This window comes from Atractosteus spatula, chromosome 9 (assembly GCF_055471065.1).
Source record: "Atractosteus spatula isolate fAtrSpa1 chromosome 9, fAtrSpa1.hap1, whole genome shotgun sequence".
Taxonomy (NCBI): Eukaryota; Metazoa; Chordata; class Actinopteri; order Semionotiformes; family Lepisosteidae; genus Atractosteus; species Atractosteus spatula.
Genome location: NC_142714.1, coordinates 50,602,058 through 50,627,449, shown reverse-complemented (window position 1 = coordinate 50,627,449; position 25,392 = coordinate 50,602,058). Strand labels below are relative to the sequence as shown.

General features: G+C 43.9%; 1 protein-coding gene across 1 annotated transcript; it reads right to left on the bottom strand.

Moving 5' to 3' along the window:
• Window positions 1–564: 564 nt before the first annotated feature.
• On the bottom strand, window positions 565–24,109 carry tmtops3a (teleost multiple tissue opsin 3a). The gene is made up of 4 exons (XM_088925320.1): window positions 23,700–24,109; window positions 15,686–16,014; window positions 4,840–5,073; window positions 565–1,247 (listed from the first exon to the last, which is right to left on the bottom strand). Exons 1-4 carry the CDS (start codon window positions 24,076–24,078, stop codon window positions 1,023–1,025), a joined length of 1,167 nt encoding a protein of 388 aa, XP_088781446.1. The 5' UTR covers window positions 24,079–24,109; the 3' UTR covers window positions 565–1,022.
• Window positions 24,110–25,392: the final 1,283 nt, after the last annotated feature.

Sequence of the window (25,392 nt, the reverse complement as noted above, 5' to 3'; positions counted from 1 at the left end):
CCGTAAGGAGAAGGGTTCCTGTTTCATGAGCGGTGGTGCTGAGCACAGCACTGCAGGAAGCTAGAGCCAAGTGACGGTGACCTTAAAAACAGGCAGCAGGGCGCCACTTCATCTGAAGCCCCTCAGCAAGATTCCCGCTGAGATGAGGGATCGATCCCTTTTCTCACCACCTTATCCAGCACAGGATCACGAGGCAGTCGGAACCTATCCCGGCAAGCAACGCGAGCAAGGCAGGAAATCCCCTAGACATGACACAAACACAGACACACGCCACACACACTCACACCAGGGCCAGTTTTCCCCAGAAGCCAACTAATCTGCCCGCATATCTTTGGCCTGCGGGAGGAAATCGGAGCACCCAGGGGAAACCCACATGAAGATGGGGAGAACATGCAAACTCCACACAGACAGCACCCCAGGTCAGGAATTGAACTCACGGCGAGGCAGCAATGCTGACCTCTGCACCACTGTGCCTCTCTCTCGTGTGCTTCCCTTTGTTTCATCACGGGTTAGTCCCGTTTCGCCCGAAATGTCACCCTCATCTCTGTCTTTCCTTCTGGTTACTTTAATAATGTCTGCTGCGGTTCTGCGTGATTAAAAATAGCTCGGCTGGCAAGATTTCACTGACACCTCCCAGTCAGCCCAGCTGTGTGCTCCAGCTGGGACACGAACCCGGAATCAAAACGCACAGCCGATGTGTAACTTTCAGCCACGGGTTTTTGTCTGAAAAAAATGTAGAAATATAGAAATTTTAGGAAATGTGATGACAATTAGCAGCTTGCAATGGTCTTACAATACATGAAAGTCTGTTCCACCAGTCAGACCTCACGCCAGTACTTGACGGACGTGATGCACAGTCTTCCCTTTTGCAAGCTGCTCACTATAGTGCCTTCCTGCGGCGGTGTAGGGGGCTGTCTGGGCCGACTCCAGCGCGGTGCTTGCTGCAAGCTGACCCGTGGACGCCGAGACGGCCCGTCCGCAGCTCTGGCCGAGATCCGCTCCGAGCCAGTTCCTCCGGGAGGTCAGGGGGAGTAGTGCACCCACAGAACCAGGGCGCGTCCGTCCCGGTGCAGGGTGGACAGCTCGGTCGGGGGGGGGCTGCGACGGCCGCAGGGCAGGCGGGGGGGCAGCAGGGACAAGGGGATGCTGTTGCCGTGGTGATCGTCGCTGGGGTGCGAGGCGGTACAGGTGTGGGTGGGCTGGGGCTCGGAGCCACACTTCACAAAGGCAATGAAGCACCTGTAGAACTGACGAGACACGGGGAAATTAATCACGCTGCCAGCGGCACAGGGTGCGTCTTTCTGAAGGGGTTACAGCTAAATCTGAAAACGGCTAACAGAATCTGGCTCGCCAGTTAGTTAAATTCAGTTATTCCACTAAGTTGACTTATCTTTTTTTATTTTTGCTTCTCCCTCTGTCACTTTGGAGAAGTATGAGGATCTGGGACAGCATCTTCTTGTTGTGCCTCCTTGTAGAGCTGTGAGCTGAGCTGGTCAGTGCAAATAAAGAGCCTTTCCATTTCAGAGTACGGGTCCTGCATCCTCTTTCTCCTGAGCCCATGTAAGTACTGTGCTTTCAAGTGCTGCTGCATACAGTGCCAAAATAAAGGTCAGTGAACCCCCTTGATATTTACAGGAATTGCAATATCTTAGCCCTGTACGCAGCTCAGGACAGGTTAGTGGAAGCCTGCTATGTCGCAATCAAAGGAGATATCGGAAGACCTTAGAAAATGAGTAGTTTATGTTCAGCAGTCTGTAGAGGGTTTGAAAACCATTTCTAAACATCAGGGGCCCTGTCTGTCCACAGTCAGACAGACAGGGTGGAAATGGACAATCTCCAAGCCCATGGTGGTTCCGCCCAGGACAGGACCTCTTGGGGAGAGCCACACGGGAAGTCACAAGGGCCCTAGAGCAGGAGCTGCCGGTTGGATTGATCTACAGCTAATGCCAGTGTTCATGCCCGCGGTGGGGAAAAGCCGAACAGGAATGGTTTTCACCGGAGGGTAGCCAGGAAGAAGCCAATCCAGGCTAAAGGGAACATTGCCATCCGTCTCATATTCGTCATAGAGCACCTGGACAATGCACAAGACTCCTGCAGGAGCGCACCCTTGACATGGTTGTTTTTTTTGGCCATAATGAGAAAGGCATGGTGAGGGAAAAAGCCGAGGAAGAACCGGCTCCCGACCGTCCAGCACGGCGGTGGGGTGTCTCGGTTTGGGGTGGCCTTGCGGTCGCAGGAACTGGACAGCCGCCCACCGTTGACAGAACCACGAATTGAGCAAATTCCAGAGGAGGACTTCCGGCCATCCATCCGTCAACTGAAGCTGCGCTTTAAGTGGCTCGTGCAGCAGGACAGTGATCCTGAACACACAGGCAGACCTCCTGCAGAGGGGCTGCGATGATGACATTGTGCATTGTGCCCGATCGGCCGAGTCAAAGTCCAGACCTGAACCCCACAGGAATGTCATGGCAGGACCTGAAGGGAGGTCCTCCTGCAAGGAAGCCCTCTAATGCCACCACCCTGAAGCGGTTCTGTGAGGAAGAATGTAGCAAGTTTCCCAAAAGCCGATGCAAGAGACTGATAAACAGCTTCAGGAGACAGTTGAAGTCTTTGATGCTCAAGGAGGTGCGACCAGTTACTGAATCTAGGGTTCATATACTTATTTACATGAGGATTTTTACTGTTGGATCATTTTGTTAAATAATCCAGTTAAATGTTATGTTTTTGTGTTATATGTTGGATGAGGGTATTTTCCTCTTTTATTAAGATGTTCACTTGTGTCTAATTACATTTTTGGTGTAAAATATGAGAATACCCAGTAGGGTGTTCACAAACTTTTTCTTATCTTATATCTTCTGGTTTTAACTGTGGTCAGCAGCTGAAAGCTGCTGTGTTAGTCATTGTTAGTCAAATAGCCATTGTGCCTAACACAGATCCTTTCTTATTAATTCATATAATCACTTATGCCCTGTGATACCCTTTTTCATTAGCCCTGGGCATGCCTTTGCGTATCATAGGCCTTCCAATCAATCAAAGCATTGGCTCAGTTTCAACAGCTGCACCAAAACCCTCAAACAGTTTCTACAGCTCGGTTTATAATGCAGTTCCAGCTTTCTGAAAGCTTACAAATGGTTGTTCTGTCCTCCTTAATCAAGCCTGCAGCCTTAGGCTCTGTGGGCAAAGCTGATACCTTTATCTGCATTATGTTCTTTTTTGGCTGCAACTATAGGAATTGTGCCTGGAGACTGGGGAGATGTCATTAGCAGGAAGGAAGCCCATTTAACAAAACAAAGCTTGGGCACAAGAAAAGCAAACACAGCAGATGCATGTAGCCAGTTGTTATAGACTTTCTTGTTATCACAACTGGCACAACTCCACCCTGTTTTTGATTGATGACATTAGTAAAAATTTCTGAACCTTTTAATCTGTGCATAATGCTGAGCAGCAAGTGATCGATTCACAGCGCGGCTGTCTCTCACGCTCTCATTTCCAGAATGAGTGCTCACAGCACTTTCTGCTGCTGCCTTCACAGCCAGCAGCTTGGTCTTCTCTGCAGGGGCCACATATTAACGCTTATAATCCTCTAACGAGCTATCTCAACAAAAGGCTGATTGCTTAACTGCGGCTGAGATGTCATTTGTCTTGTGAGAATAAGGGTGAGAAGAAGAGAAATTATCAAAGGCTTACATTTTTGAAAAAAATGAATAAGGAACAAAAAACCTCTATGTGTACCTTTTATATACTGTATGTGATCTTTAATTTCACCCTGCGAGGACTTCAGAGATAAAAAAATGAAGTCTTTTTACCTTTTAACATGGAGTTTTCTTTACTTCTTCCTTTGTAAGCCTCAAATATGGCTCCCCTCTCTAACATTCACATTTGCACGAGCGCACGTGGATTCAGAAACAATAACGCAGAGTGAGTCAAAACAACCTGCGCTTGAGCTGCACTCCAACAGGAGGCATGTCTAATTATCTACACAACAAGGCCTGCATGTGCTACAGACAGCTGAGGACTGCATCCAGGCTTGACTTTTGTCGATTTTGAATGTTTCAAAACAGAAATAATTACATCGATCTGAAGCACCACGATGATGGCAAGAAGATGGCTTTGTGTTATGCTTTAGTAATTTATATTTTGACTGCTGCCCACCTCCAGGTTGCCTGTGTGATAATGGAACTGAAATTAGCTATGAAATTGTGCTGTGCAGGTGTCACTCCTGCTACATTATTAATTGACTCCAAGCCTACTGTGACACGTTGAAGTCCTAGACAAACTCTTCCAGAGCTGTTTCTAATTGCCGAAATACAGTGAGTCCCAGTCCCTGTCCTCAAAGAGCAAATCTCTAGGGCCCATTTGCCTGTATGTGGTGTTTGTATTGCTGATTAAGAACACTAACCAGCAGTGTGACGCTGAAAAAACATTTACTGTACCTCTAGATGCATGCAGAGCTAGGGACACATTGGTCTATGTGTTTTTGTTCATTTCTATCATTTTCCTGCTGTTTCTTTTTTCCCTTATGATTTCTGCACAGCACCAAGGTAAAAGTACGGTATAGTGAGTTAATGGCAAAATGGAGTGGTATGAGAAAGCTTAAAGACAACATAGAACAAACCTAAAAAGTAAGCACACACAACCTATATAGTTTCAGAGGTTGTGGGTTATTAAACTCCTCGAAGCTGAATGTGTTTTTTAGAAACAACCCGGTAAAGCTGAGTAAATTGGAAACAGAACCATCTAGGTTAAAACTGCAGGTCTACCACGGAGATCTGCCGCAGCGAAGTCATGGTCAGCAGCAGGGGCTGCTGGGATACTGGGGGTGTGCCCGCTGGGACTCACCTGGTTGTTCATGAGGACGTAGATGACGGGGTTGAACACGGTGCTGCTCTTGGCCAGGATGGAGGGGACGATGCTGGCTGTGGGCGTGACAAGGTCTGCCCTGCCAAAGGTGGCGATAAGCGCCATGATCCCGTAGGGCATCCAACACAGCAGGTAGCAGGAGACCATGGACACCACCATGGCCAGGATGTGGTTCTCGCGCCGCTGCGCCGTTGTCAGGTTAATCTTGGCCACCTGCAGCAGCGCGGGAAGACAGGGCTGTCAGTGAGAGGGGCAGGGGGCAGGACACAAAAGTTTAACAAACGCAGAGCTTGTTAAAGCACATCTCTGCCTGCCTTTCAGGCTCCACCTGATACATTGAAGACATTTAAACATGAACAGTATTGCAGGTACAGGAGGAAAACCAGGGCATTCTCTGTTACGCACAATACGCTAGATGGTTTCTGTGGATCAACTTATTCTCAATGGTCCTTCAATGTCACTCATTCCTCTGAACCTTCGTAAGCTCCTTTTCTTTGTAACCTTTTTTTATGAATCCAAAAAGAGTTCAGATGCTTTCTTCTGGTGCCCTCGTGCCTTTCTGCAGACAGATGACAAATCACGGCTTGTTTCAGCTCGGTGGATTACTGCACAGGGAGAACACAGCACATGCTGATGTCTCGGGTCCATAGCTTACAGTTGCCATCAGCCTGGCTTGCTTTCCTGCTGCCTTCTCCCTTTGAAATCCACCCTTTTTGCATCTCTCGACAGCGACATTCCCATTCTCTCCTTCAATCCCTAACCTTTTTACTCCGATTTTACAGTATGACATCTTATTGTACTGTACTGTACTGTATATGGGGATAACAAAACACTGAGATAAAGATGTTCAGTGTTTGGTATTTGAAGAGATAATAAACATTTGCCAAACTAACTTAATGGTGAATCAGTAGAGTTAAGCTAGTTATCATGTCGGTATACTTTTGGACTACGGAAGGACACCAGAGCACCTGGAGGAGACCCATAAGAACACAGGGAGAATACACAGACTCCACACAGAGAGCACCCCAGGTCTGGAATTGAACCCAGGGCCCCAGCACTGCGAGACAGCAATGCTAACCACTGCATTACTGTGCTGCCCTCAGGTCTTATCATTTCTGTAAGAGAGTCTTTAATTAGAGATCACTAAAAAGTCCAATTGTGTCTGTAATTTATTATTAATTACAGGGGAAATAGAACTGTGCAGATGGGCTTGCACTTTCTATAATAAAATGAGTTTTATAAGCAAGCCCTTTGGAATTCTTTAACTTCTGTGAGGGGATTGCAAGACATGGTTATTTGTGTACCTGAAAGTACAGATAGAAGACTAACTGTATTCTGTTTTGGTAAATTGCTTGTTGCATAATTAAAAGCTTAGTTGACTGAAGACTTTCTGGTGCAAAGTGATATACATTTCATGTGTCAAACAAAATCAAAGGGTAATTGATTAGCCTTTTGCATTATTAAGCTAAGGCCAGTCTGCTTTTTTTAAAAAGTGATGTGTTGAGTATGGTGACTCCGAGGGAGTTAACTTTAAAGCCTGATTTCAACTGTGTTTGAATAATGACATCAATTTCATCCCGGTCTGGGAACCTGCAGTGACATTTTTATCCTTCTGGAGTCCAATTTGTATTCGGTATCTACAGGGTCATCAGGTTTTGGCAGACTTCGTTAAAGTTAAGGTGATTGATAACTCAGGACAGTACGGTGGCTTTCAATCTTAAAGTGAATTACATTTACACTGTGCTGAAGGAGCTAAAGAGCACATAGAAGCAGAGGGTGAGCTGGCGTTTTTACCATGGTAATAGCAGCTGAGGTCTCTTTCCATTTCATTCAATTCCAAAGAACTAAATAGTCTTAATAGTAATCTTTCAATAATGTCATTTTGTGCATCCTGAGATGAAAACTGGGGCTTCACACTGGAACAAACCCCGAGATGTGTTCTTCAATTTGATGTTACACCCAACCTCTAGTTATTGAAATCTCCATTCATCTAAGGATTCGATTTTAAAAATAAACTGAAGGCTGTGTAACAGAAGGTCTTGTAGGTATAGCATGATGTGCTTTTGTTTCCCACTGGAGTATGTCTCAAATCTGACCGGCTGTGGATTAGCATTTGAATACTGTGTCCAGTGGTGCTGACCTGACCACCTGACCTTATCTTCCCCCAAACCTTCACCTCTGACATCATCAGGTCAAAGTCTGGCTCATTGCTTCCTGTGGCTCTTTTGTTTTTTTGTTTTTCCTATTGGGTGGATGGTCTATCAGGAATTGTCTCTCATTCAGACATATCTTTGTGTGTTATGAGAGGGGTTTAAGTGTTTGTGTAGACAAACCTCTTTGAGATTCTGTGAGGGAAGCAATAAAAAGGCAAACAGAATGTACTGTTCTGTTTCAACTGTCCAAGTCACTAGTAAGACCTCATCTGGGATTCTGTATTCGATACCGTATTTAGTTTCGGACACCAAGACACAAAAAAAGATATTGCTGCCCTGGAATCAAGAGTGCAGAGTGGAGCAGCTGTACTGTAAAATACTGTACATCCATGGACTCATTAAGACATAGTCTGCAGTGACTGGCTACAAGAATGAAACCTGTTTAGTCTTGAAAGAAAAAGTACAAGGGCACCTGAATCAGGTTTTTATTGTCCTCAAAGATGGTGACGGAAGCATCCCAGTGGATGCCTTCCGAATCGGCAGTAAAACACGAATCAGGGGCCACTAGCAGAAACTGCTGTATGTGGATCAGCATTTAAAAATGAGAAACGAGGGCAGTGCTGTACGCCGAGAGTGGTGGGAGCCTTGAACAAGCTGTCCAGCTATGTTCCCCAAGCCTAGACCACTGCTCCTTTCAAGAAACAGCTGGATGAGATCCTCAGGTCAATTAGCTACTGAAGCTACCTATCAATTAGCCTCTCTCCTTTGAGACCGTTCTAGAGCTCTTGGTGTTTAAACTACAGTCAGGGCTGCTATATTTCCCCCACACTGTCTCCTTTCTTTTAGATTTTTCCTGTGTTAGTTTTCCGTATACAAAATTGGTTCCAATTAGGCACAAGGCACAATTAGTGTGATATATAAAGCAACAGAGGTGATCATTAAGACTGCCAGAGACCTCCTATTTTAAAAGCTTTATTACTAATATTATAGCATTTTATTATTATTATTATTATTATTATTATTATTATTATTATTATTATTGCAGTTTATTATTGTAATCAGAAATCCATGGTTGACCTAAAAAATGCAAAGGCTCCATTAAAAAGCAATGCAGGAATGTTTTGTTGGCCAGGTATTGGTATTTCTGGTGTTTGGGGGATTCACTATCCAAACTCATTTAGATGCTGAACCCGCAATCGTCTTGTGATTTCCATCTGCGGGCCTGGTGGGTCTGCATCTGGCGTGGGAGGATGTGTTCCTGCCTGTGTTGTAGGGATAAGGTTTATGGAAATGGTTACTTTGAAGTGGAGTAATAGGAAAATGTGACTAGTGCTCAGTTCTGCTCGTGGACAGGGGTTCTGCTAGTGGGGGAGGAGGTATCTGGGAAAGCGTACGATACCTCTGGGGAAAGGGTCACAGCAGGGGGCATGCCCTGTGAGCCCCTTCAAAGCAAACCTTTACATGGCAGGGAGATGAGCCAATAAAATATATAATGTCATTGTATACTCTGCTCTTTGCTTCTGCCTGATTTCCTTTTTGAGTCATGCTACTCTATGTACAGCCTTATTGATGGCTCTTTCATATTGTTCTTCCAGGGATGGATATTTCCCTTGTGTAACTGGTATTTAGTAACACTTCAAATCAGGGGTTACAAACGCCATTTAGAAATGTTTTATGTGTCTTTCAGGTATTAACACAGGGGCCTGAATGTGATTATAGCCAATCTCTTCTGCATTAAAATGACGTGTGATCAGTCTCTAACCCTAGAATTATACTATAGGAAAGGATAATGAATCATATTTTTAAAAAAAATTCTAAAGCATTATGGAAGAAACAAAGACTCACACTCTTAACCCTTACAATAGGGTTATTCATAAAAAGAAGTTTCTTTCTTCCATAATGCTTTAGAAATATTTTAAAAGACAATTTATTATCCTTTTATAGAATATAATTCAACAGTACCTAAACTGACATGTGCCCCAGATATTCCAGAGTGTGATTTAACTCCAGCGCCCTGAATCAGGGTCTAAGCTTCTCCACAGAATCCATGTGTATAGAATCTGCAGTCGAATCTTCAACCCGACTCCTGTTCTCCTTCTCCTTGTCGTAAGATTTAGTTCTTATTTTGGTTAGTTGTAAGTAAGGCTCATTATGAGATGAAAGCACCAAGAACCAAGGTGCAAGATAATAACTGCAAGAATGAATGATATATGCATTTAAAAATGCATATATATATATAAAACCACATCTTAAGCAGACAATGTGATTATTCTGTAAGGCAAGTGTGAGTGTTCATTTCAGGATTGAGATTCTAAGAGGATGAAAAAACTAGCATGATCGTGCTAGTCAAAGAGAGAGTTCAGGGCTGAGTGTCAGGTCAGGAAAGTTTATCACTGCTATACAGGCATCAGTTTGCAATCCTCAGATTATTGCTCATGTAACAGATGATTTTACACTATGTTAAAGTAGTGTAATGTGGCATTTGCCTGCTGTCTTAGTAATGTACTTGTAGGTAATACAGGTGTCCTGTTACAAAATCACCTGTGCAGGTAAAGGACAATTTTAAATCTGCTTTCTATTTCCAGTGAGGGACAAGCAATCATTGTGATAATAGAAAGGAAGACCTCAAAGAAAATAAGTAAAAGCCATGTTTAAAAGCTGACAAACAATAGACAGAGAATTTCACAAAGAAACCTAAGATGACTATTTTTATACCTTATACTGGCATCTTCAAGCACAGGTTAATGAATTAAGGAACGGTAAGCAGGAGAATTGTCATGAAGCAGCAATGACATCAAGTAGGGCTGGAGAGACAGAGGGAGAACGAAGGTGGTGTTGGAGGTGTTCGTAAACATGCCTTTTTATTTCTTTGAAAAAAGAACCTGTTTTGTTAGAGGAATAATCAATCAGCACTTGAGGACTTAATAGGCTGGGTACACTAGCATGGGAAAAGACAATGTGTATAAAAATACTCCCCAAGCATAGCAAGGAAATGAGTCAGAGGTGCAAGAGAGTTCAAGTAGCAGTGAGGTCAGTGAGAGGCACATTGGTCCTCCAGTCAGGGCTAGCTCACCTGTTTGGCCCTATGGAGTCTGCTGTGTGTCAGCTGGTGAAATGGCTCTGCTGGTGAGCTTTTCCCATGGTTCCTGGGAGAGCTGGGTGCTTGTAGCACCTCTCATCTTGTGAATATTAAAGTACTTCATTGTTCTTTTTTTTTTTACCTAGCGATTTGTTTATTTGTTGTTTCCCAACAGCAGAAACACAGTGCACACCCTGCTGCTGCAGCCCTACTTTTCTGAGTTTGGCTCAGCTCCTTCCGCGTGTCTGATCTGCCTTTTCATTTCCGACATGAAAACAGAAAGTCATGAAGAACAGCAGTATGTGATCGAAGGTAATAAAAAAAAGTCATTCAATTTTCATAAAAATTTCATAATGGCATTTTCAGTACCTTGTGACTAAAAATAAATTTGCAGCTTGCAGCCCTGATGCACAGAGCTGTCATCAGACTTCACCAGATCGTGACACAAAGAATGTGGCAGCAAGCAATAAGAGTGTTTTGCTGCATGTGTAGGCACATAATAATTCAGTGTTAACATGGATCTCTGAATGATATGATTATGTATAATGTCTCTCTTCTAGTGTCTGATGTCCTTGATGAACAGCAAGGGTTCTTTAGGCAAAATCAACCTTGTGAGTCTGACTTGCTTAGGTGCATCTCAGCCACTGTCAGTCTTTCTGACAGTGAAAGTTAGTCTTTCTTGGCTTTTGTCTTAATGTCTTTGTGTGGGGACATTACAGATCAACAAGTGTCCTGTTCAGGTTTGTTTCCACAAAGCTCAAATCATCTTCAGCTTCTTCCTATGGAAACACAGGACTCCACAGTTGAACGGGTTTAGCAGTGTGCAGCCTCATCTATGGAAGCAGGAAGGAAGTGTTGATACACCAGCAACCTTGACATGCTGAGATCAAAGAGCCATGGACTGACGCGTGACATTTCAACATGCTTTTCTACAAAGTGCATTTTCAAAAAGTTGAGAGTTCCAAAACAGTACGAATAACTCATGTGTGGAATCTTAGACAAAATTAGATAAACTGAGCTGTTAGCCTTTGTTAAATACAAACAACGATAAATAGGCAGGCTTTATTCGGGTATAAGAAGGCTAAAAAGCCAAAACCGTGTGTTATTTCTTTCTGTCTGCTTTTCAGCGTTGAGTTACCTTTAAGCTCACGCCGATGCAGTACCACACTCAAATCACAATAAGTTAGACTGGATATTACAGAGGAAATATAAGGTTCAGGATGTTTTAACAGAGAGTATCCCTTAAAAAAGTGAAGAAAAGGTTTTTTTAGACCTTAAAATTGAAAGAAAAAAAGATTGTTTTTTTTTCCTCTGGGAAGAGAATTGTTTATATTTGCTCTCTCTGATATTTAATTGTGTGCAGAGGCTGCAGTGGCAGTACAGAGTAAAAAAATAGTTGTGCATTTAATGAAAATATAGCATCCATTGAATTTATTTTTCTGACATCCACTTCAGGTGTGAATTTCATCAGAGTTTTAAAATTAAGCACAAATTAACGCCTGCGTAGAAAAAAAAACCTTTGGAGACCTGCCAGCAGCTGGGCTGCTTGCATAGAACGAAAGCAGTTGTATTAGACCTTTCCCTCAGATGAGCTGAAAAACTCCTGTAGGAAATGAGATGCTTACACAACAGGCTGTCACCAATAGTAACAGACACGTTCCAGATTCTAAAAATACTCCAATGATTCATTCATGAAACAGGGCAAGAAATGAACGCTGCCAGGACACAGATTGGGATTCTAATTAAATATTCTTTCATTTTGCTCACGTTATGTAATGTTTCACAGGCGAAGATGAGTCACGAATCTGAGAGGGTTACTAACCTGCTGAACATCTAACCTGCCTCCCTGGAACGGATTCCCGTTTTACTTCCGCAGCGAGAGACCAGTGGAAGGAAGAAGTAAATATAGACTTTGCTGGTCTCCTGCTGTCACTCTCATTTTCAACTTAAAGGCTCCTTCTGTTGTCCTTAAATAGAATGAAAACCGGGGATAAAATGTTTTTTGTCCCTGCAACGAGGCTTTCTCTCCCAGCTGGAGGGTAACTCTTGATGAGTTATTGTCACACCATTGGCAGAAAAAGAAGATAAAAGTGCAAAAAAGAGGCAGAGGTTTCTTTTTTTTTGTTGTTGTTGATTTCAAGAGTGTCATTATTTCCACCGCAAAAGTTAACTAAATGTTGGAGCGGTTTAGTTATTTTGTGCATGTGCTTGCATGCTGCTGGGGTATCACATTTGATAGTATCTGCTGGATAAGCTTAATTATGATAGCCAGAAGAGGCATCCAGCAAAATGTCATGCAGGAGTTTCATGCTAGAGTCTTTTGAATGTCTTGAAATCCGTTTAATGGCTCATTTGGGCACATGAGACTGCCATTTTTTGCACTAATAGCATTTTTGGAAGGCAGCCCCCACCTGCTTTCACTTTGAACCCCACAGGTAAATGACTGGAAAAGACTGGATTCCTTATGACAGTAGCCAGTTTCCTGTGCTACCATTAGGTGTAATTAAACGCCTGGAGAGAGTAAATGTGATGCATATGGGTGCGTATGTGGTGCTCTCAGAGTTTATATAAACATACAATGCTGTGCAGTAGACTTAAGCACATCGAGGGACAATAATGTATGTACGTGTTACCTAGCTAATACTAATACGAGCTCCACTAGTATTTCCAAGTATTACATCAACTTTATTAATTGATTCATTTGATGAATTATTTATTAAATGTATTAATTAGATATTAATACATTAATAGAGGTTCGCTTGGGCAAGAAGAGATCAATCTTCTGATTTTGCAATCTTTAAGTCACATTGATCGGAATATTCAAAAATGTGATCATAGTGACTCAAGGTAGACTATACTGTACGTGAGAATCCATCGCATTTACTAAATCTAATTGACTCATTGTCAGGTTTTCAGGAGTTCAATTAAGGGTTCAATTCCATAATTAAGCTGGGCTGAAACAAACGTCAGCAGGTGAGTGGGCCTCCAGTGAAAACAAACATGAGGCTTCCTCCACCACAAAGCTGCTGGTGTCTTGTCATCAGTTTGAATCCAGGCTTAGAGATGTTAATGTTACAGTAAGCGCGGTTCTTTAAAAGGCTCAACGCACAGCAGCATGATGATCATCATGCTCCTGACCTGCACTGTTCCACCTGACCCTCAGGGTGCTCTCCGCTAGATTTCATCTCAATTCGTTTACGTCCTGGGGCACCCTGGCAGCCACCTCTCTCCATCAGAGATGGGAGGTGGTCACAGGCAGGTCGGGTTTGCAAGTGAACTTTCATTCTTTAAAAATAATTTCGTTTTTGATTTACACACAGCTGGCAGATTGTATCTCAGCAGCGTTTTTTTTTTTAAACCAGCTGGGAACATTTTATTGAAGAGCTTTCTTTTATTTTAAATCAACAGAAAAAGAACCAAAACTGTTTTATTAAACTTGCAAATCAGTATTGGGATAGCTCCCTAAATACTGCCGACAAGCAAAAATATAAAACAGCATTTGTATGTTTTATTAATTTTGTTGCACACTGGTAGAATATTGCCAACATTCCATTATACGCGAAAAATGAGTGAAGACATCTTCTTAATTATTTAAAGAGGCTTGGGATCCATTGCCCTAAATGATCCATAACTTTCATGTGCCTAACAATAAATGCATATGAAAACTTCAGAATATTTACAAAAATGTATTATGGGTAGGTCAATATTTTCAAGCTTCTATTTTCCCATTTTTTGTTGCCTGTTTCTTTCCTGCTGACAAGGCTATATCAGGGATTTGCCAGGGAGAGAAATGAAGGAACAAGAATGCCATATTCCAGATAGGAGCTGCTGGAAGAGAGGCAGATGTCAAAATCTCAGCAGGACCAGCGAATCAGTCTGCAAGCTGTAGCGAACAGAGCTACATAATCTCCAGGGAAATTAGCTGGCGAAAAGGTGTTGTGGTTTAGAAAACAAGATTCTTAAACAAACTCTTTCCATGTCCTTGTTGGGCAAGATAGGGGCTTTTCTATTATCTTCAACCCACCCTGACAGGCAAACACTTCAGGAACATACACTGTGCTGGGAAGCTATGAATGCATGCCTGAACTCCAGAGAGACTAAGTGTGTGTCTGTGGACGGCTCTCAGAGAATGCTGATCCCAAGTGTGTAGCCGATCAGCATTGTTTAGGGAAGTGATGCCTAATAGGTTTTTATAGATTATTATGCTGCAGCTGCGTTGGCAGCTCTATCTAAAATCCTTTTTAATGTGCAAGAACAGCAGGGGTGAAGGACTCGCTGCACTTCAAGTGGAATATATCGCTAGCAGTCTTCGAACCCCCATGGTGTTTATATCTGGACACAGTAAGCAGGAATGTGCTGGGCTCTGATCTCGCAAGCATACTGGTATGAAATTGATACAAACAGCCAGGGGATCATTGGAATGCAGAAGGCTCTCCTGTTTACCATGTCCACAAATAAACATAGAGGGTCTCCATCACTGCTGTAGCACAATCGAATCGGCAGCAGGCCTATCTCATGTGGCATTGAGGGGTGTGCTCATAGCGCTTGATAAACAGAAAAGTTAAAAAAAATAAGCTGCAAGTCTAGAGTCAGATCAAGTGTGACATGATGCAAAGAGAATATTTTTTAAAGTGTCTCTCCTTTCTTTTTGTCGTTGATGTTTTTTTTGGTCCTTCCCTAACTACCTTGCCATTTGCATACAGCTGTGGGTTACTGCTGAGCTCCTTGGTTTGAAATGTGGGTAATTTCTGCTCCATATGCAGAGCCTGGGTAGAACATATATTCAGCTTATTGCCTTTTCCTACTGAGTCTGAATTTCAAAACCTGGAGCCATTATATTTCATATTTCCAAAACAATCTTCTGTGAAAACAGAAAACAGATACACACATTCCAGTCTGCTAGACAAGCCAAAAGATTACTCACTCAAAATGAGCTGCCCACAGAGAATTTTGAATAGCTGCTAAATGCCCGTTGCTGCATCATCAGAAACTCTTCATTCAGCTTTTCGATGAAATTAGCTTGTGATTGATCTGACTGGAGAACCAGTGCATGGAGATTATGAATGAGAAGAACACAACATCTACCAGTCATTTACCTCTTGTAAAACCAGATCCACAAATTGTGAAAATAACCCACACCGTGCCCTACGGCAATTTATTATTGGCATGTTTGTTTGTAAACATTTGCTGGGAAGGAGCCACTACGAGATTAGATTCGATTGAAAACCTCAACACCCTATACCATTAGTCGTTAATGGCTAAAAAGGATAATGCAAGGGGCAAGAAAGACAGCTTTGAAACTGGGGAGACAAAGCAGACCTCTTCCTGCAGCAGAAAGGAAGGAGGGAGCTACAGTTATAAGGAAAGCTTGAAAGGCATGTTGCAAAAGCCTATCTATACATCCAGTGTCTGCCAGCATACTTCTTTAACAGAATCATTTCTCATTTCTCACTGCTGCAGCGGTAGCGGCGAGCACTCGCATGCTCGCATGTGCACTGCGCTGCAGGGAACCTGACCTCCGTGTGCTGAATCAGCTGGCCGCGCGCTGCTCATGTGTCACGCACTGCAGGGGCTGGAACCCCGCCAAGCTTACCCCTCGGATGGCAATGACGATCTTGCTGTAGCAGAACACCATGAGCATCAGGGGCAGCAGCAGGCAGAAGACGAACAGGCAGACCACGTAGGACACGTTGCTGAGGGAGCGAAGGTGCCACTGCACCGAGCAGGTGGTCCCGGGACCCTCCGGCCCGTAGCTGCTCCAGCCCAGGAAGGGGGGGAGGGTCCAGACCAGGGAGTAGAGCCAGGAGCCAGCGATGCAGAGCCAGGCCTTCCGGTAGTCCCTCACGTCAGCCTTGGTAGAGCGCAGGACAGTAACATAGCGCTCGTAGGACAGGAGGGACAGAGACACCAGAGACACGATTCCTGTGCAGAGGAGGGGACAGAAGGGGCAACATGTGAGGAACACAGGCCGTGTCCACGGTCCAGACGACACGTCCTCGCACATGTCCCCCTGTCGATGTCCGCACAGTGAGGGAAGGAACGGGGGTGAGACACAGCGGCAGGAGGAGGACATGCACAGTAGAAGTTTCCCATCTGCAGCTTTCGTTATATTTAATGCATTTTTCATTTTAATATCACAACGTAGCTGCTCTCAATCACTGGAGATGGTAAGCTCAAAGTGGACCTCAGTTCAGTGTGCTATCTATTCAGAAATTCTCTTTATCAGTCTTCACCAGATTTTACATTTCCTGCGGGCCCTTTGCTGCCAGGACTAAGAAAGCCTCTGGTTTCATTGGAATTCACTGCCTGTTCTGATTCTGGCTTTGTTTAATGAAAGTGGTTTGTTTCATTTAGGTCGTTGTATAATTTAGCTTTTAAGCTATCTTTTAACTATGTCTTTCATTAGCTGCTCCATATGATAGATAATTAGGTTGCTGTCTTTATTAAAGATTCATGCCCCTGTTTTTGTCCCCTTTTGAATTTGAGAATCGTAAGGCGCTCTGAGGCATCTTTTATAAACAGCGCCTCAGAGTCAGACATCAGCCTGGCTGGCAGTTTGAGCCATTCACTGAAGGATGTTTTTTTATGACCTTTTCACAGTGCTCTCACCTGGTGGGCTGATCATTGTAGTGAGAAGCTGTGTCCCTGAGAGTCTCTTTCTGAAGCAGAGGAACCCAGCTCTGGTCCTCAGGGCTGCTGTCCAGCAGGGTTTACAGGTCTGTTCTAATCTGAAGGCTTCCCAGGAACAAGGAGAGGCTTCAGCTTGTCCAGTTAAGTCACTAATGAGTCCAATTAGTCAATTAAGGGTTTTAGGTGAGAAGAAAACCAGAAGAAATCCCTGTGGCTCTCCAGAGTTGTGCACTACTCCTTTAAAGAAAATAATTTATTCTTTTCTGTGGTCTCCCTCTAAGCTGCTTATTATTTTCTTCACTTTATTATTTTTTCCATGAAGCATGCTTACATCTAATATTTATAAGGTAGTAAGTGTCAGGACTGTGCGCCAGGGGTGTCTAACCTTGGACCTGGAAAATTCAGTCTTATCACCTGTTTGTAAAATTATTGATGAGTTAAGCAAGTTATCTGTTCAAATTAGGAGACCTCCTGTCCTTGAGGGCTGAAGTGTATTTCAATTTTAGTCCCAAATGATCTCTACTTATTTCACTAATCACATGCTTAAGTGATCACATTGAAACTGTTCCACATTAAGAAATTGGTCAATTAATGCTCTCCAGGAGGAAGGTGAGAGACCACTAATTTAAACACTGATCATCAACAACATCCAAAACGTAGTACTGGCAAAAGAGAAGGAAAATAAGAATATATTATTCAGTACTGTCACCTGGCTTTACCTATCTGCTTTAAAATCAAGGCTGTCGAATCTTTGTGCCTGCATGTTCTGTATATCAATGAATATTATCTTCAGCTGAATTTTTAAAGGGGAACTACAGTCCCAATTCCTCTGACCAGTTATTAACACTAAGTAACAAAATAAATTCATTGACATTATACTTATTGTATGTTCTTGTGTGTTCTTTTGATATATTTACACCCCATCTAAAACGTGTGTCCTCTACAAAAGGGCAGAGACCCACCAGGAAATCACACATACAGTACGTATCTGAATGGGAACCAGCACCAGAAACCAGCAGAGAAGGCTCTTTCTCCATTTAGACATCCCTGACCACAGCTGTGCCTCCTGGGAGGAAACATTTGGAATGAGAGGTGAAGAAAAGCAGTGGAAACACTTTGGAAAAGAGCGACCCAGACTCAGCAAACATCCTCCTATCCAGCACAGTGGAGTGGTAGCGGGTGATACTGTCTTTGAGTTAGTTATGGACTGGGGAGACTTCTGTGGGGACCCTGCATGTTCTGCCCGGGTCCATGTGGGTTTTCTTGGGGGGGCTCCAGTTTCCCCAGACGTCTGAAAGATCTGGTGGCTGGATTAGTTGGTTTCGGTGTTGGTTTAAATTGCCTGTGTGTGTGTGTGCCCTGCAATGGACTGGCGTCCTGTCTGAAGCCCTTTACTGCCGGAATATATTCTAAATTGCTGCAACTCCTACCAGGATTCCCGATGACGAATGTGTGGAAAATCCGTGCCGTTTTAGAATTTGCTAACACAAAGCTGGATTCCCCGGGTTTACCTTTTCTATTTTTCTTTTGGCTTTCATTTACTTAAGAGTCTGTTAGTTCTTCATCCCTCAGTTCAAGGGCAATTTCCTTTCTAACACAAGTCATTCCATTACAAATCCACAGCCGATGTTGTTCCAAGTCACAGGAATCGGCTGCAGCTCTCTTCAGCAAACCCCTGTGTAGTGTAATGCCTGTTTTGCTATGCTCTAGGCAGCATTTGTTTCTGAGTGTGTGTTGTAATGGGCTTCAGAAAAGCAGGACATTGCCATGGAAAGTGTAAAAGGATGCCTTCATAAGCCTGTTTCACTTCCATCCCTTTGCAGCCGTTTGCTCTGCTAGGAATGTCGGCTCTCCTTCAATTAATCCCTGAGATGCCACAGTGAGGGAATGCAGGAGATGCCCTTGACTGCTCCAGTTTCCACTTGAAGCAATTACTGCCCTTCAGCAAACAGTACTGTCGCAACACAGAGCCTTAACAACATTGAAAGCAGGCAGGTGAATACGTTATGATGTGAAAAAAATAAAGCTACAAAACAATGCAATAGATCTAACGTAGTTTCACAGAAAATAAGGACATTTCAGCAGAACTGTTCAGAATATCTGCTTCAGATCCAGCAGCTCACCAAAGCCATTATTTTGGCCTTAAAACAAATTGTTACAGTTTTGCAGACTTGCAATAGAAAGAACACAACTATTTTCTGTCCATGCTGTGAAGAGGAGATGGTCAAAACAGATGTTATTTTTGACCACATTGGAAACAGTCACTCCTCATCGCATACTCAGAAGATGGGTTTCAGATCTTCATTCAGTCTCTACAAAAGACAGGATTGAAGTGCTCTTTTTTAACAACTTTTTTTTACAACACCCGAACCCTGACTGGTGTCACTAAAGCCCAGTGCAGACTACACATTTACAAATGAAGTGACTAACGCCTGCCATGAACTCACGATACTCGCAATATGCTCATTAAACCCCTTTTCTTCACTCAGGTTCAGCACAATGAGTATAAAAGACGCTTTTGCAAATGATACATTGATGTTTGCCAGAGATCATGTTCTTCATTCAGTTATTATCACTTGTTCACAAGCAGGTTCAGGACGTTCTGAGCACTGTGCCATGCAAACACCTACTCAGATAATTTAATCTCTCACTCTGCATCCTGCCACTTTCTAGAGCTCAGAACATTTGAACAGTCCACAGTCCAAGTATCAGTTAATTAAATTAACAAAACTGGGTGTTATTTTTTTCCTTTCCTCTAGACACAATCCTCTTGAACAGCAGTCATGCTGTCATAGGTGCTTTGTTCCAGCCTGCAAACAGGAAAAAGACAAGGACGCTCAGCAGCCCGAAGCAGTATCTAGCTAGGAAACCCCACTGTAAAAAACAGCTTCTGCATTCTAATCAATACAGAGAAATTAGTTTGACAGACTCTTAATACGAAGTTGTAAGATTCCACCAGTAACACATGGATGTACACCTGTATATGTGTGTGGTTAGTAATGTCCAGTATATACTGTATTTAACAGGGCTACAGCTCATTGTTTAATTCTGGTTCTGCAGAGACATTTGCACTCATTAGTAAAATAGCTTTGCTGCTGCGCTAATCAAAACGGTGAACAAACAGTTTCTGTTGACACGTGGGCTTAGGAAAAATGCATATTCCGCATTTCCTTTTTATTTCTCTACTCTCTACCAGAGTGGAAATTAAGACCCAGCCGGGGTTCAGAATTTACACCAAGGGAGTTAATGAACGCTGTGTAATGGAGTAAATATATGGGTAATAAATACATGGCGTATTTGTCACCACAGAAAATTGTCCATTTACATTTTTTCAGAAAACATGATCTGTGATATCCCACATGCGGAAATATTTACGTTCTTTGTTTAAAACAAGATGCATTAATCACTGTTGCTGAAAACTAAAACCAGCATGAGCTGTAATCAAAAGACATTCTGCTCAACAGTGCAATCTGATTCCTTTCTGAGAAATAAGAAAAAATGTGTTCTATTTTTCTGAGCAGTGAAAAGACTGACAAGAGGGAAGGCAGAAGTATTTTCTGTCCACGCTGTCCCATGTGATAATCAATGTAGGTGATTATCTGGTCCATGTTGCAACCACCCACTCTTGATCAAATCCTCCAGAAAAGCTCTTGGCACTGAATGATCATTCTTTCCAAGAACTAGTGATAACTGGCCACTGTGATGTGTCAGCTATCACTGGTTTAAAGATTTACGATGAAGTCCCTTATAAGAATTGGGATTACATCTCGCATTCTTCTTCAATGAGCTTAGTAAAACAAAACATTAATGGACATCTTGACATTTCAAATTAATTTTCAAGTAAACTCACCCCCTCTTAGTCAGGGTAAACATTATGGAAAATGTAGTTTGCATGTTTGAACAATGTTTGAGGAATATCTTGTGTCTTCATTGATATTGAGCATGAATTGCTTTTCCAGACAATTAAAGGTCTTGTAACAAACTCCTAAAAACAGCTATTTGTGGCTATAGGCGATATGTGTCTGGTGGTATGTATAATACAGTAATGGCAAAACTTAGCTGGATATCTCACATAATTCACATACATATCTCTAAGATAAACCGGGTTATTTTTGGCATTCCATCTTCAATTCCATTCTTTTGACGGTTTTTGGAGAATAAAAAATTGTTCACAAAAATCTCAAGATTTAAAACGATACCAAGAACAAAAAAAAAACAACATAAAAATCCGCAGATGAGCGAAACACCCTCTCTGCTCTGGATTCGTAGGACCAGGAATTATAAAAAGAAAGGAGTGTGAAGCACTCTCTCAGAATATAAAAGCAGTCTAACTTTATTTTTCAAAACACAGTAGAATGTCCAACGTCTTGGTCAGCAGCCTGACCCTCATTAATAATACATACATAGAATCCAGTAAATTACATTAAATTCAATTATCTGAAGGTTTGTATATCTGGAGGTTGGTGCGCTTCTTGATATTTCATATTTTCCAAAGGTGAGCTCTGGGTCTTACATTTCCTGTTTTTTAATAAGCAAAAAAGTCGCTTCTTAATTAACAGTGGCTACAGTCTAGTCCACAGAACCCTCTTCCACATGACTGGCTTGTAGTGGCGGAGATTCTCTCCTGCTAAAGGCAGCCTTATTAAGATACACAACTGCCTCAGGAAAGCCTGCATCTCACGTCTCAGGATTATAAAGAAACGGACCTTAAGTAAAATGTGAGATTGCCTAGATGAAGCAAAAGCCTAAAGAATCAGCCTTTTTTGCATAGGGCTGCTGTGCTGCTGAGGCACTCTCTCTCTCTCTCTCTCATCTCCCTCCCTCTGTGTGAGATGCTTGATGTTGTAATCTCAGCGCCACAGATCCTGTCATTTCTGTCAGTTTCCTGACTTTTTACACTCCGGATTGCCACATGTTGTTTCTGCTTTCGTGTTGTGCTGCCTGGCACAACCTGGCCCCCATCTCCCCCCACCCCCCGCTGCAGGTGCACATGCAGGACTCGCAGGGTACAAAGCGGGGCGCCCTGGCTCTCTGCTCTGCTTCATTAGCGGGGAGCCGTCATTTTGGGCTCCTTCAGCTGGAAAGACAAAGGGAACCTCGTGCTCGCTCCGACTGACAGGCTGCTCCACAGACATCGCTCCCCTCCCTGTAAATTTTCCTCTTTTCCTGAGCTTCACCTGTTTTTGTACAGCACGTTGTCCTGGCATTCACAAGTTCTCAGCCTGTGTTCATCCAGATCGACCAAGCCCCCCCCCCCAGCTCTGACGGTCTCACTGTCCTTTTCCACGGTGTACTGCGGTAGCAATGGGGCGCTCCATCAGAGGAACAGGAGGTACTGGGAGTAGTGGTCGGGCTACAGGGTGAGACCTGCCTGCTTGCTACGCAGGTTCGGCTGTCCCTGTCAGCGCCGGCCCCTGCACTGTTAATTCTATTGCGTGTATTTAGCAGACAGTCCAGTGCTGTCTAGTCTAGACTTGACTAGTCTGCACCCTGAATGCCAAATCTGTAATTCTTTCCTCCCTCATTGCACTGTGTGGATTATCTTTGCATTTCTTTCTGTCTGTCAATTGTCACTTCCCACGATTTAAATATCTCAGCGAGCTCAGTCCCGCCCCTTTTTCAGAGCTCTTAGCGCCTGGCGCGGTGAACCTTCTGTGTGGAGCTTGCATGTCATTCTTTCTTATTGTTGTTTTTTTCTCCCAGCATTGGGTGTAATAGGCAGTTCGGTTTTGTGCGTGTGTCTGTGGCCACTGAATTATGCGTGTGCATTGTTTCCTGGGCTTCCAAAACACACCGTCAGTACCCTCGTCCCTTACCAGGAAGAAGTGGCTTTCTGATGGCCGCTCTGCCTTGCCCTCGCTACCACCTCTCCTCTCCCCGCCCTGTCAATACAACAGCTCTGGTCTACAGGCTGACGGGCTGCTTTCAGCTGCCTCCTGATTCTGAGCGCAAATCGCCAAGTTGGAAAGGACCAGCGGTGAGAGTTTGAGGGGAAAAAAAAACCGCTTTGGGGACTGGGGTGGGTGGGGTGTGGAGTTGGGGTCTCAGGTGCAGCAGAGCGCTCGGCCGTGCACGAGCTGAGAACTGATACCCGGGGTGAGCGCGCGCCTCAAGGGGACAAGGCGCTTCAAACTTCAAAATAAATCTTCGCAGCCCAGAGATTTCGGGACCCCCGTGGAGACAGACTCTGATGTCTGGCGGAAGTCAAATGCAATTCTCTTCACCAGAGTAGCGTGAGAGCGCTATCCAGATTGAGTGATTTAAAGTGATTTACATGGCAAATATTTACTTCTTTTTTGCCAGAAGCATCAGGATAAAAAAAAAACATGAGACCCCGCAGATGGGGACTGTGACACGTCGCTCACTTGCGTCCCAACCCCCCGCCCGTAACTCCTCGGGTGAGAGGATAAACCCAGCTCTCCTGAAAGTTAATTGAACTCGGCGTGAGCGCAGGATACAGTCGCGGTATCTCCCGAACTTCATCTGCAGTAGCTAATTTCGTAACGCTTAATTTTGTCTTTACCTGAAGCGAATTTCCACGCAGAGAGTCGGGTGAAACGAACTGGCGGCGTCGCTTAATCTGTCGGACTGAGGTCTGACTCAAGCAAACCCTCATTCTAGAGCAAACCCCATCAGGGCAGGAGCGAGCATTTGACAATATATTTATCTTTATAAAGATAGAACCATGTAAGATTTTTTTTAAAGGAAAAAAAGGGTCACAGTCTAGTAATTAAAGTACACAAAGTGTTACCTCTCTTTACGCACGGACTTTTCAGAGCCTCCGTAGCGTTGGAACAAATTGCCTGGTAATATTCATCGCGTTGCACTTCGGCCAAGTCTGCAAGTCTGCCCGAAACTTTCTGCCCCGTTCTGACAGCGCAGTGGTAACCTCTTACACACGAAACCGTTGACTTGTTGTTTTTTAATACAAACGGGCTGCGCGGGCACAACCCGTCAGCGAATTAAAGTGAGCTTACCGAAGAGTGAATTGGCGAACCCGTACCACTTGCAGCCCTGGTGCCCAATGAGCCACCTGCCGCGGAGGCTGGCGGCGAAGCTGAAGGGGGTCCCGAACACGCACACCAGCATGTCGCTGGCGCTGATGTTCAGCAGAATCAGGTTGATCGGAGTCCGGACCGCCTCAAACTTGGCGAAGATGACGAGGACCAGCAGGTTGTTCAGGAACCCCAGCACGAAAATCAGTCCCAGGAAGACGGCCACCACCGTGTGGCCAGCCCGGCTCAGGGTCGGCGGCTCCTCGGGCGCCAGGCCGGCCCGCGAGCTGGCGTTGGCGGTCAGGATGAGCACGGGGCTGTCACTGGTGCTGAAGTTCAGAGTCCCCCGCGGGACGACCATGTCAGCTGCGGTTCGCGAGAGCCGGGCGGGCAACGGGGAAGGGGGAAGAAAAGGGAGACGCTCGCGTACACACACACACAATTACACACGCGTGTGCACGGAGGCGCTCCGGCTGGCGTGTGTTTGCTCTACAGCTCACTCGCTCATTCTCTGCTTCTCTTCCAACTCCTGGAGTTAAGTTTCTCTCATGCTTCTAACAAAACACCTGCACGTAACGCGGGTGAGTTAGCGAATACTTGCTAATGAAAGAGAGCTCAAGACCATTCTCTCACTTCGGCGTTTATTTAGATGGTTGATTACAATAAGCCGCCGGATACGGGCAGATTGCGTCAGGAGTGTGCGAACCCCTTGTTTGATACGGTTAGAAACCCTGAGCACAGCAGCACTTGTGTTTCTCAGCGACTTCTAAGCAAAGGGGAGTTTCAGGAGACTTTCAATATATCTTTAGCATAAAATGCATTAAATAGCACCTGTATGTATGAGACAAGAGCGCCAGCAGAATGCCGGTGAAGGATGTTTAACGTTGCAGTTCAGTTAACTGTTCAATGCGGTGCTGTTTTCCGAATTGTCATTAAACTATTTCGCATTGCCCTTGGATTTAAAATATAATTAAGTTACAAATGAAAAACTGTGCATACTGTATGATGAAAGTGATGTTTATGTTCATCACCGAACTCGTCAACGTCTAAAGATCTAGGGGAAACAGGGAAATGGTTTAATGGCGAGTATGATCAGGTACAGTAGCTTGTTGTTTTCGTTTTCCTAAAAGGATTTTGAGCGTGGCAGATTACAGATGCGCAGATCTGTGGAAATGATCGAGAGAGAAGCAGAGGTGTAGCTTTTTAACAATGCATGTAACAAAAGATGCGTAACGAAATCTAGACATCAGCAATCTGTTCTAACAAACGGTGCTGCCCAGACAGATGTAATAAAGTCTGTTTTTTGCGCTTTTCTCGTTTGAACCAGTTTACGTTCAGCCTCAGAGAGCTTTTCTAACCACAGAAAAGACATATAAACCAAGATGTCTATTGCAAAGTGAAGACCACTACTTTTTGCCTAACCAGAAGCACAGACAAAATTCTGATGAACTTTTAACTACCCATAACTCTTGCACAGACTCTACGTGGACTGGACATTCAACTACTTCATGAAATGATTGCATTTATATAGAACTTTTTTATCCCACAGAATCTGAATGCATGTTACAAATACAAGAGGGCCCCCCTGTCCACCAGCACAGTGTAGCCCCACATACTGTATACTGTCACATACTGTAGCAGTCGTTCTGCAGAACAGATCAGGGGGAGAAGTTTG

Bases quoted from the DNA above. Each gene is read 5' to 3' on its own strand.
- tmtops3a (XM_088925320.1), bottom strand. From the start codon at position 24,078: ATGGTCGTCCCGCGGGGGACTCTGAACTTCAGCACCAGTGACAGCCCC. The intron at 16,015-23,699 runs GTAAGCTCACTT...TCCTCTGCACAG, and splicing joins GTTCGCCAATTCACTCTTCG to GAATCGTGTCTCTGGTGTCT. The intron at 1,248-4,839 runs GTGAGTCCCAGC...GTGTCTCGTCAG, and splicing joins ACGTCCTCATGAACAACCAG to TTCTACAGGTGCTTCATTGC.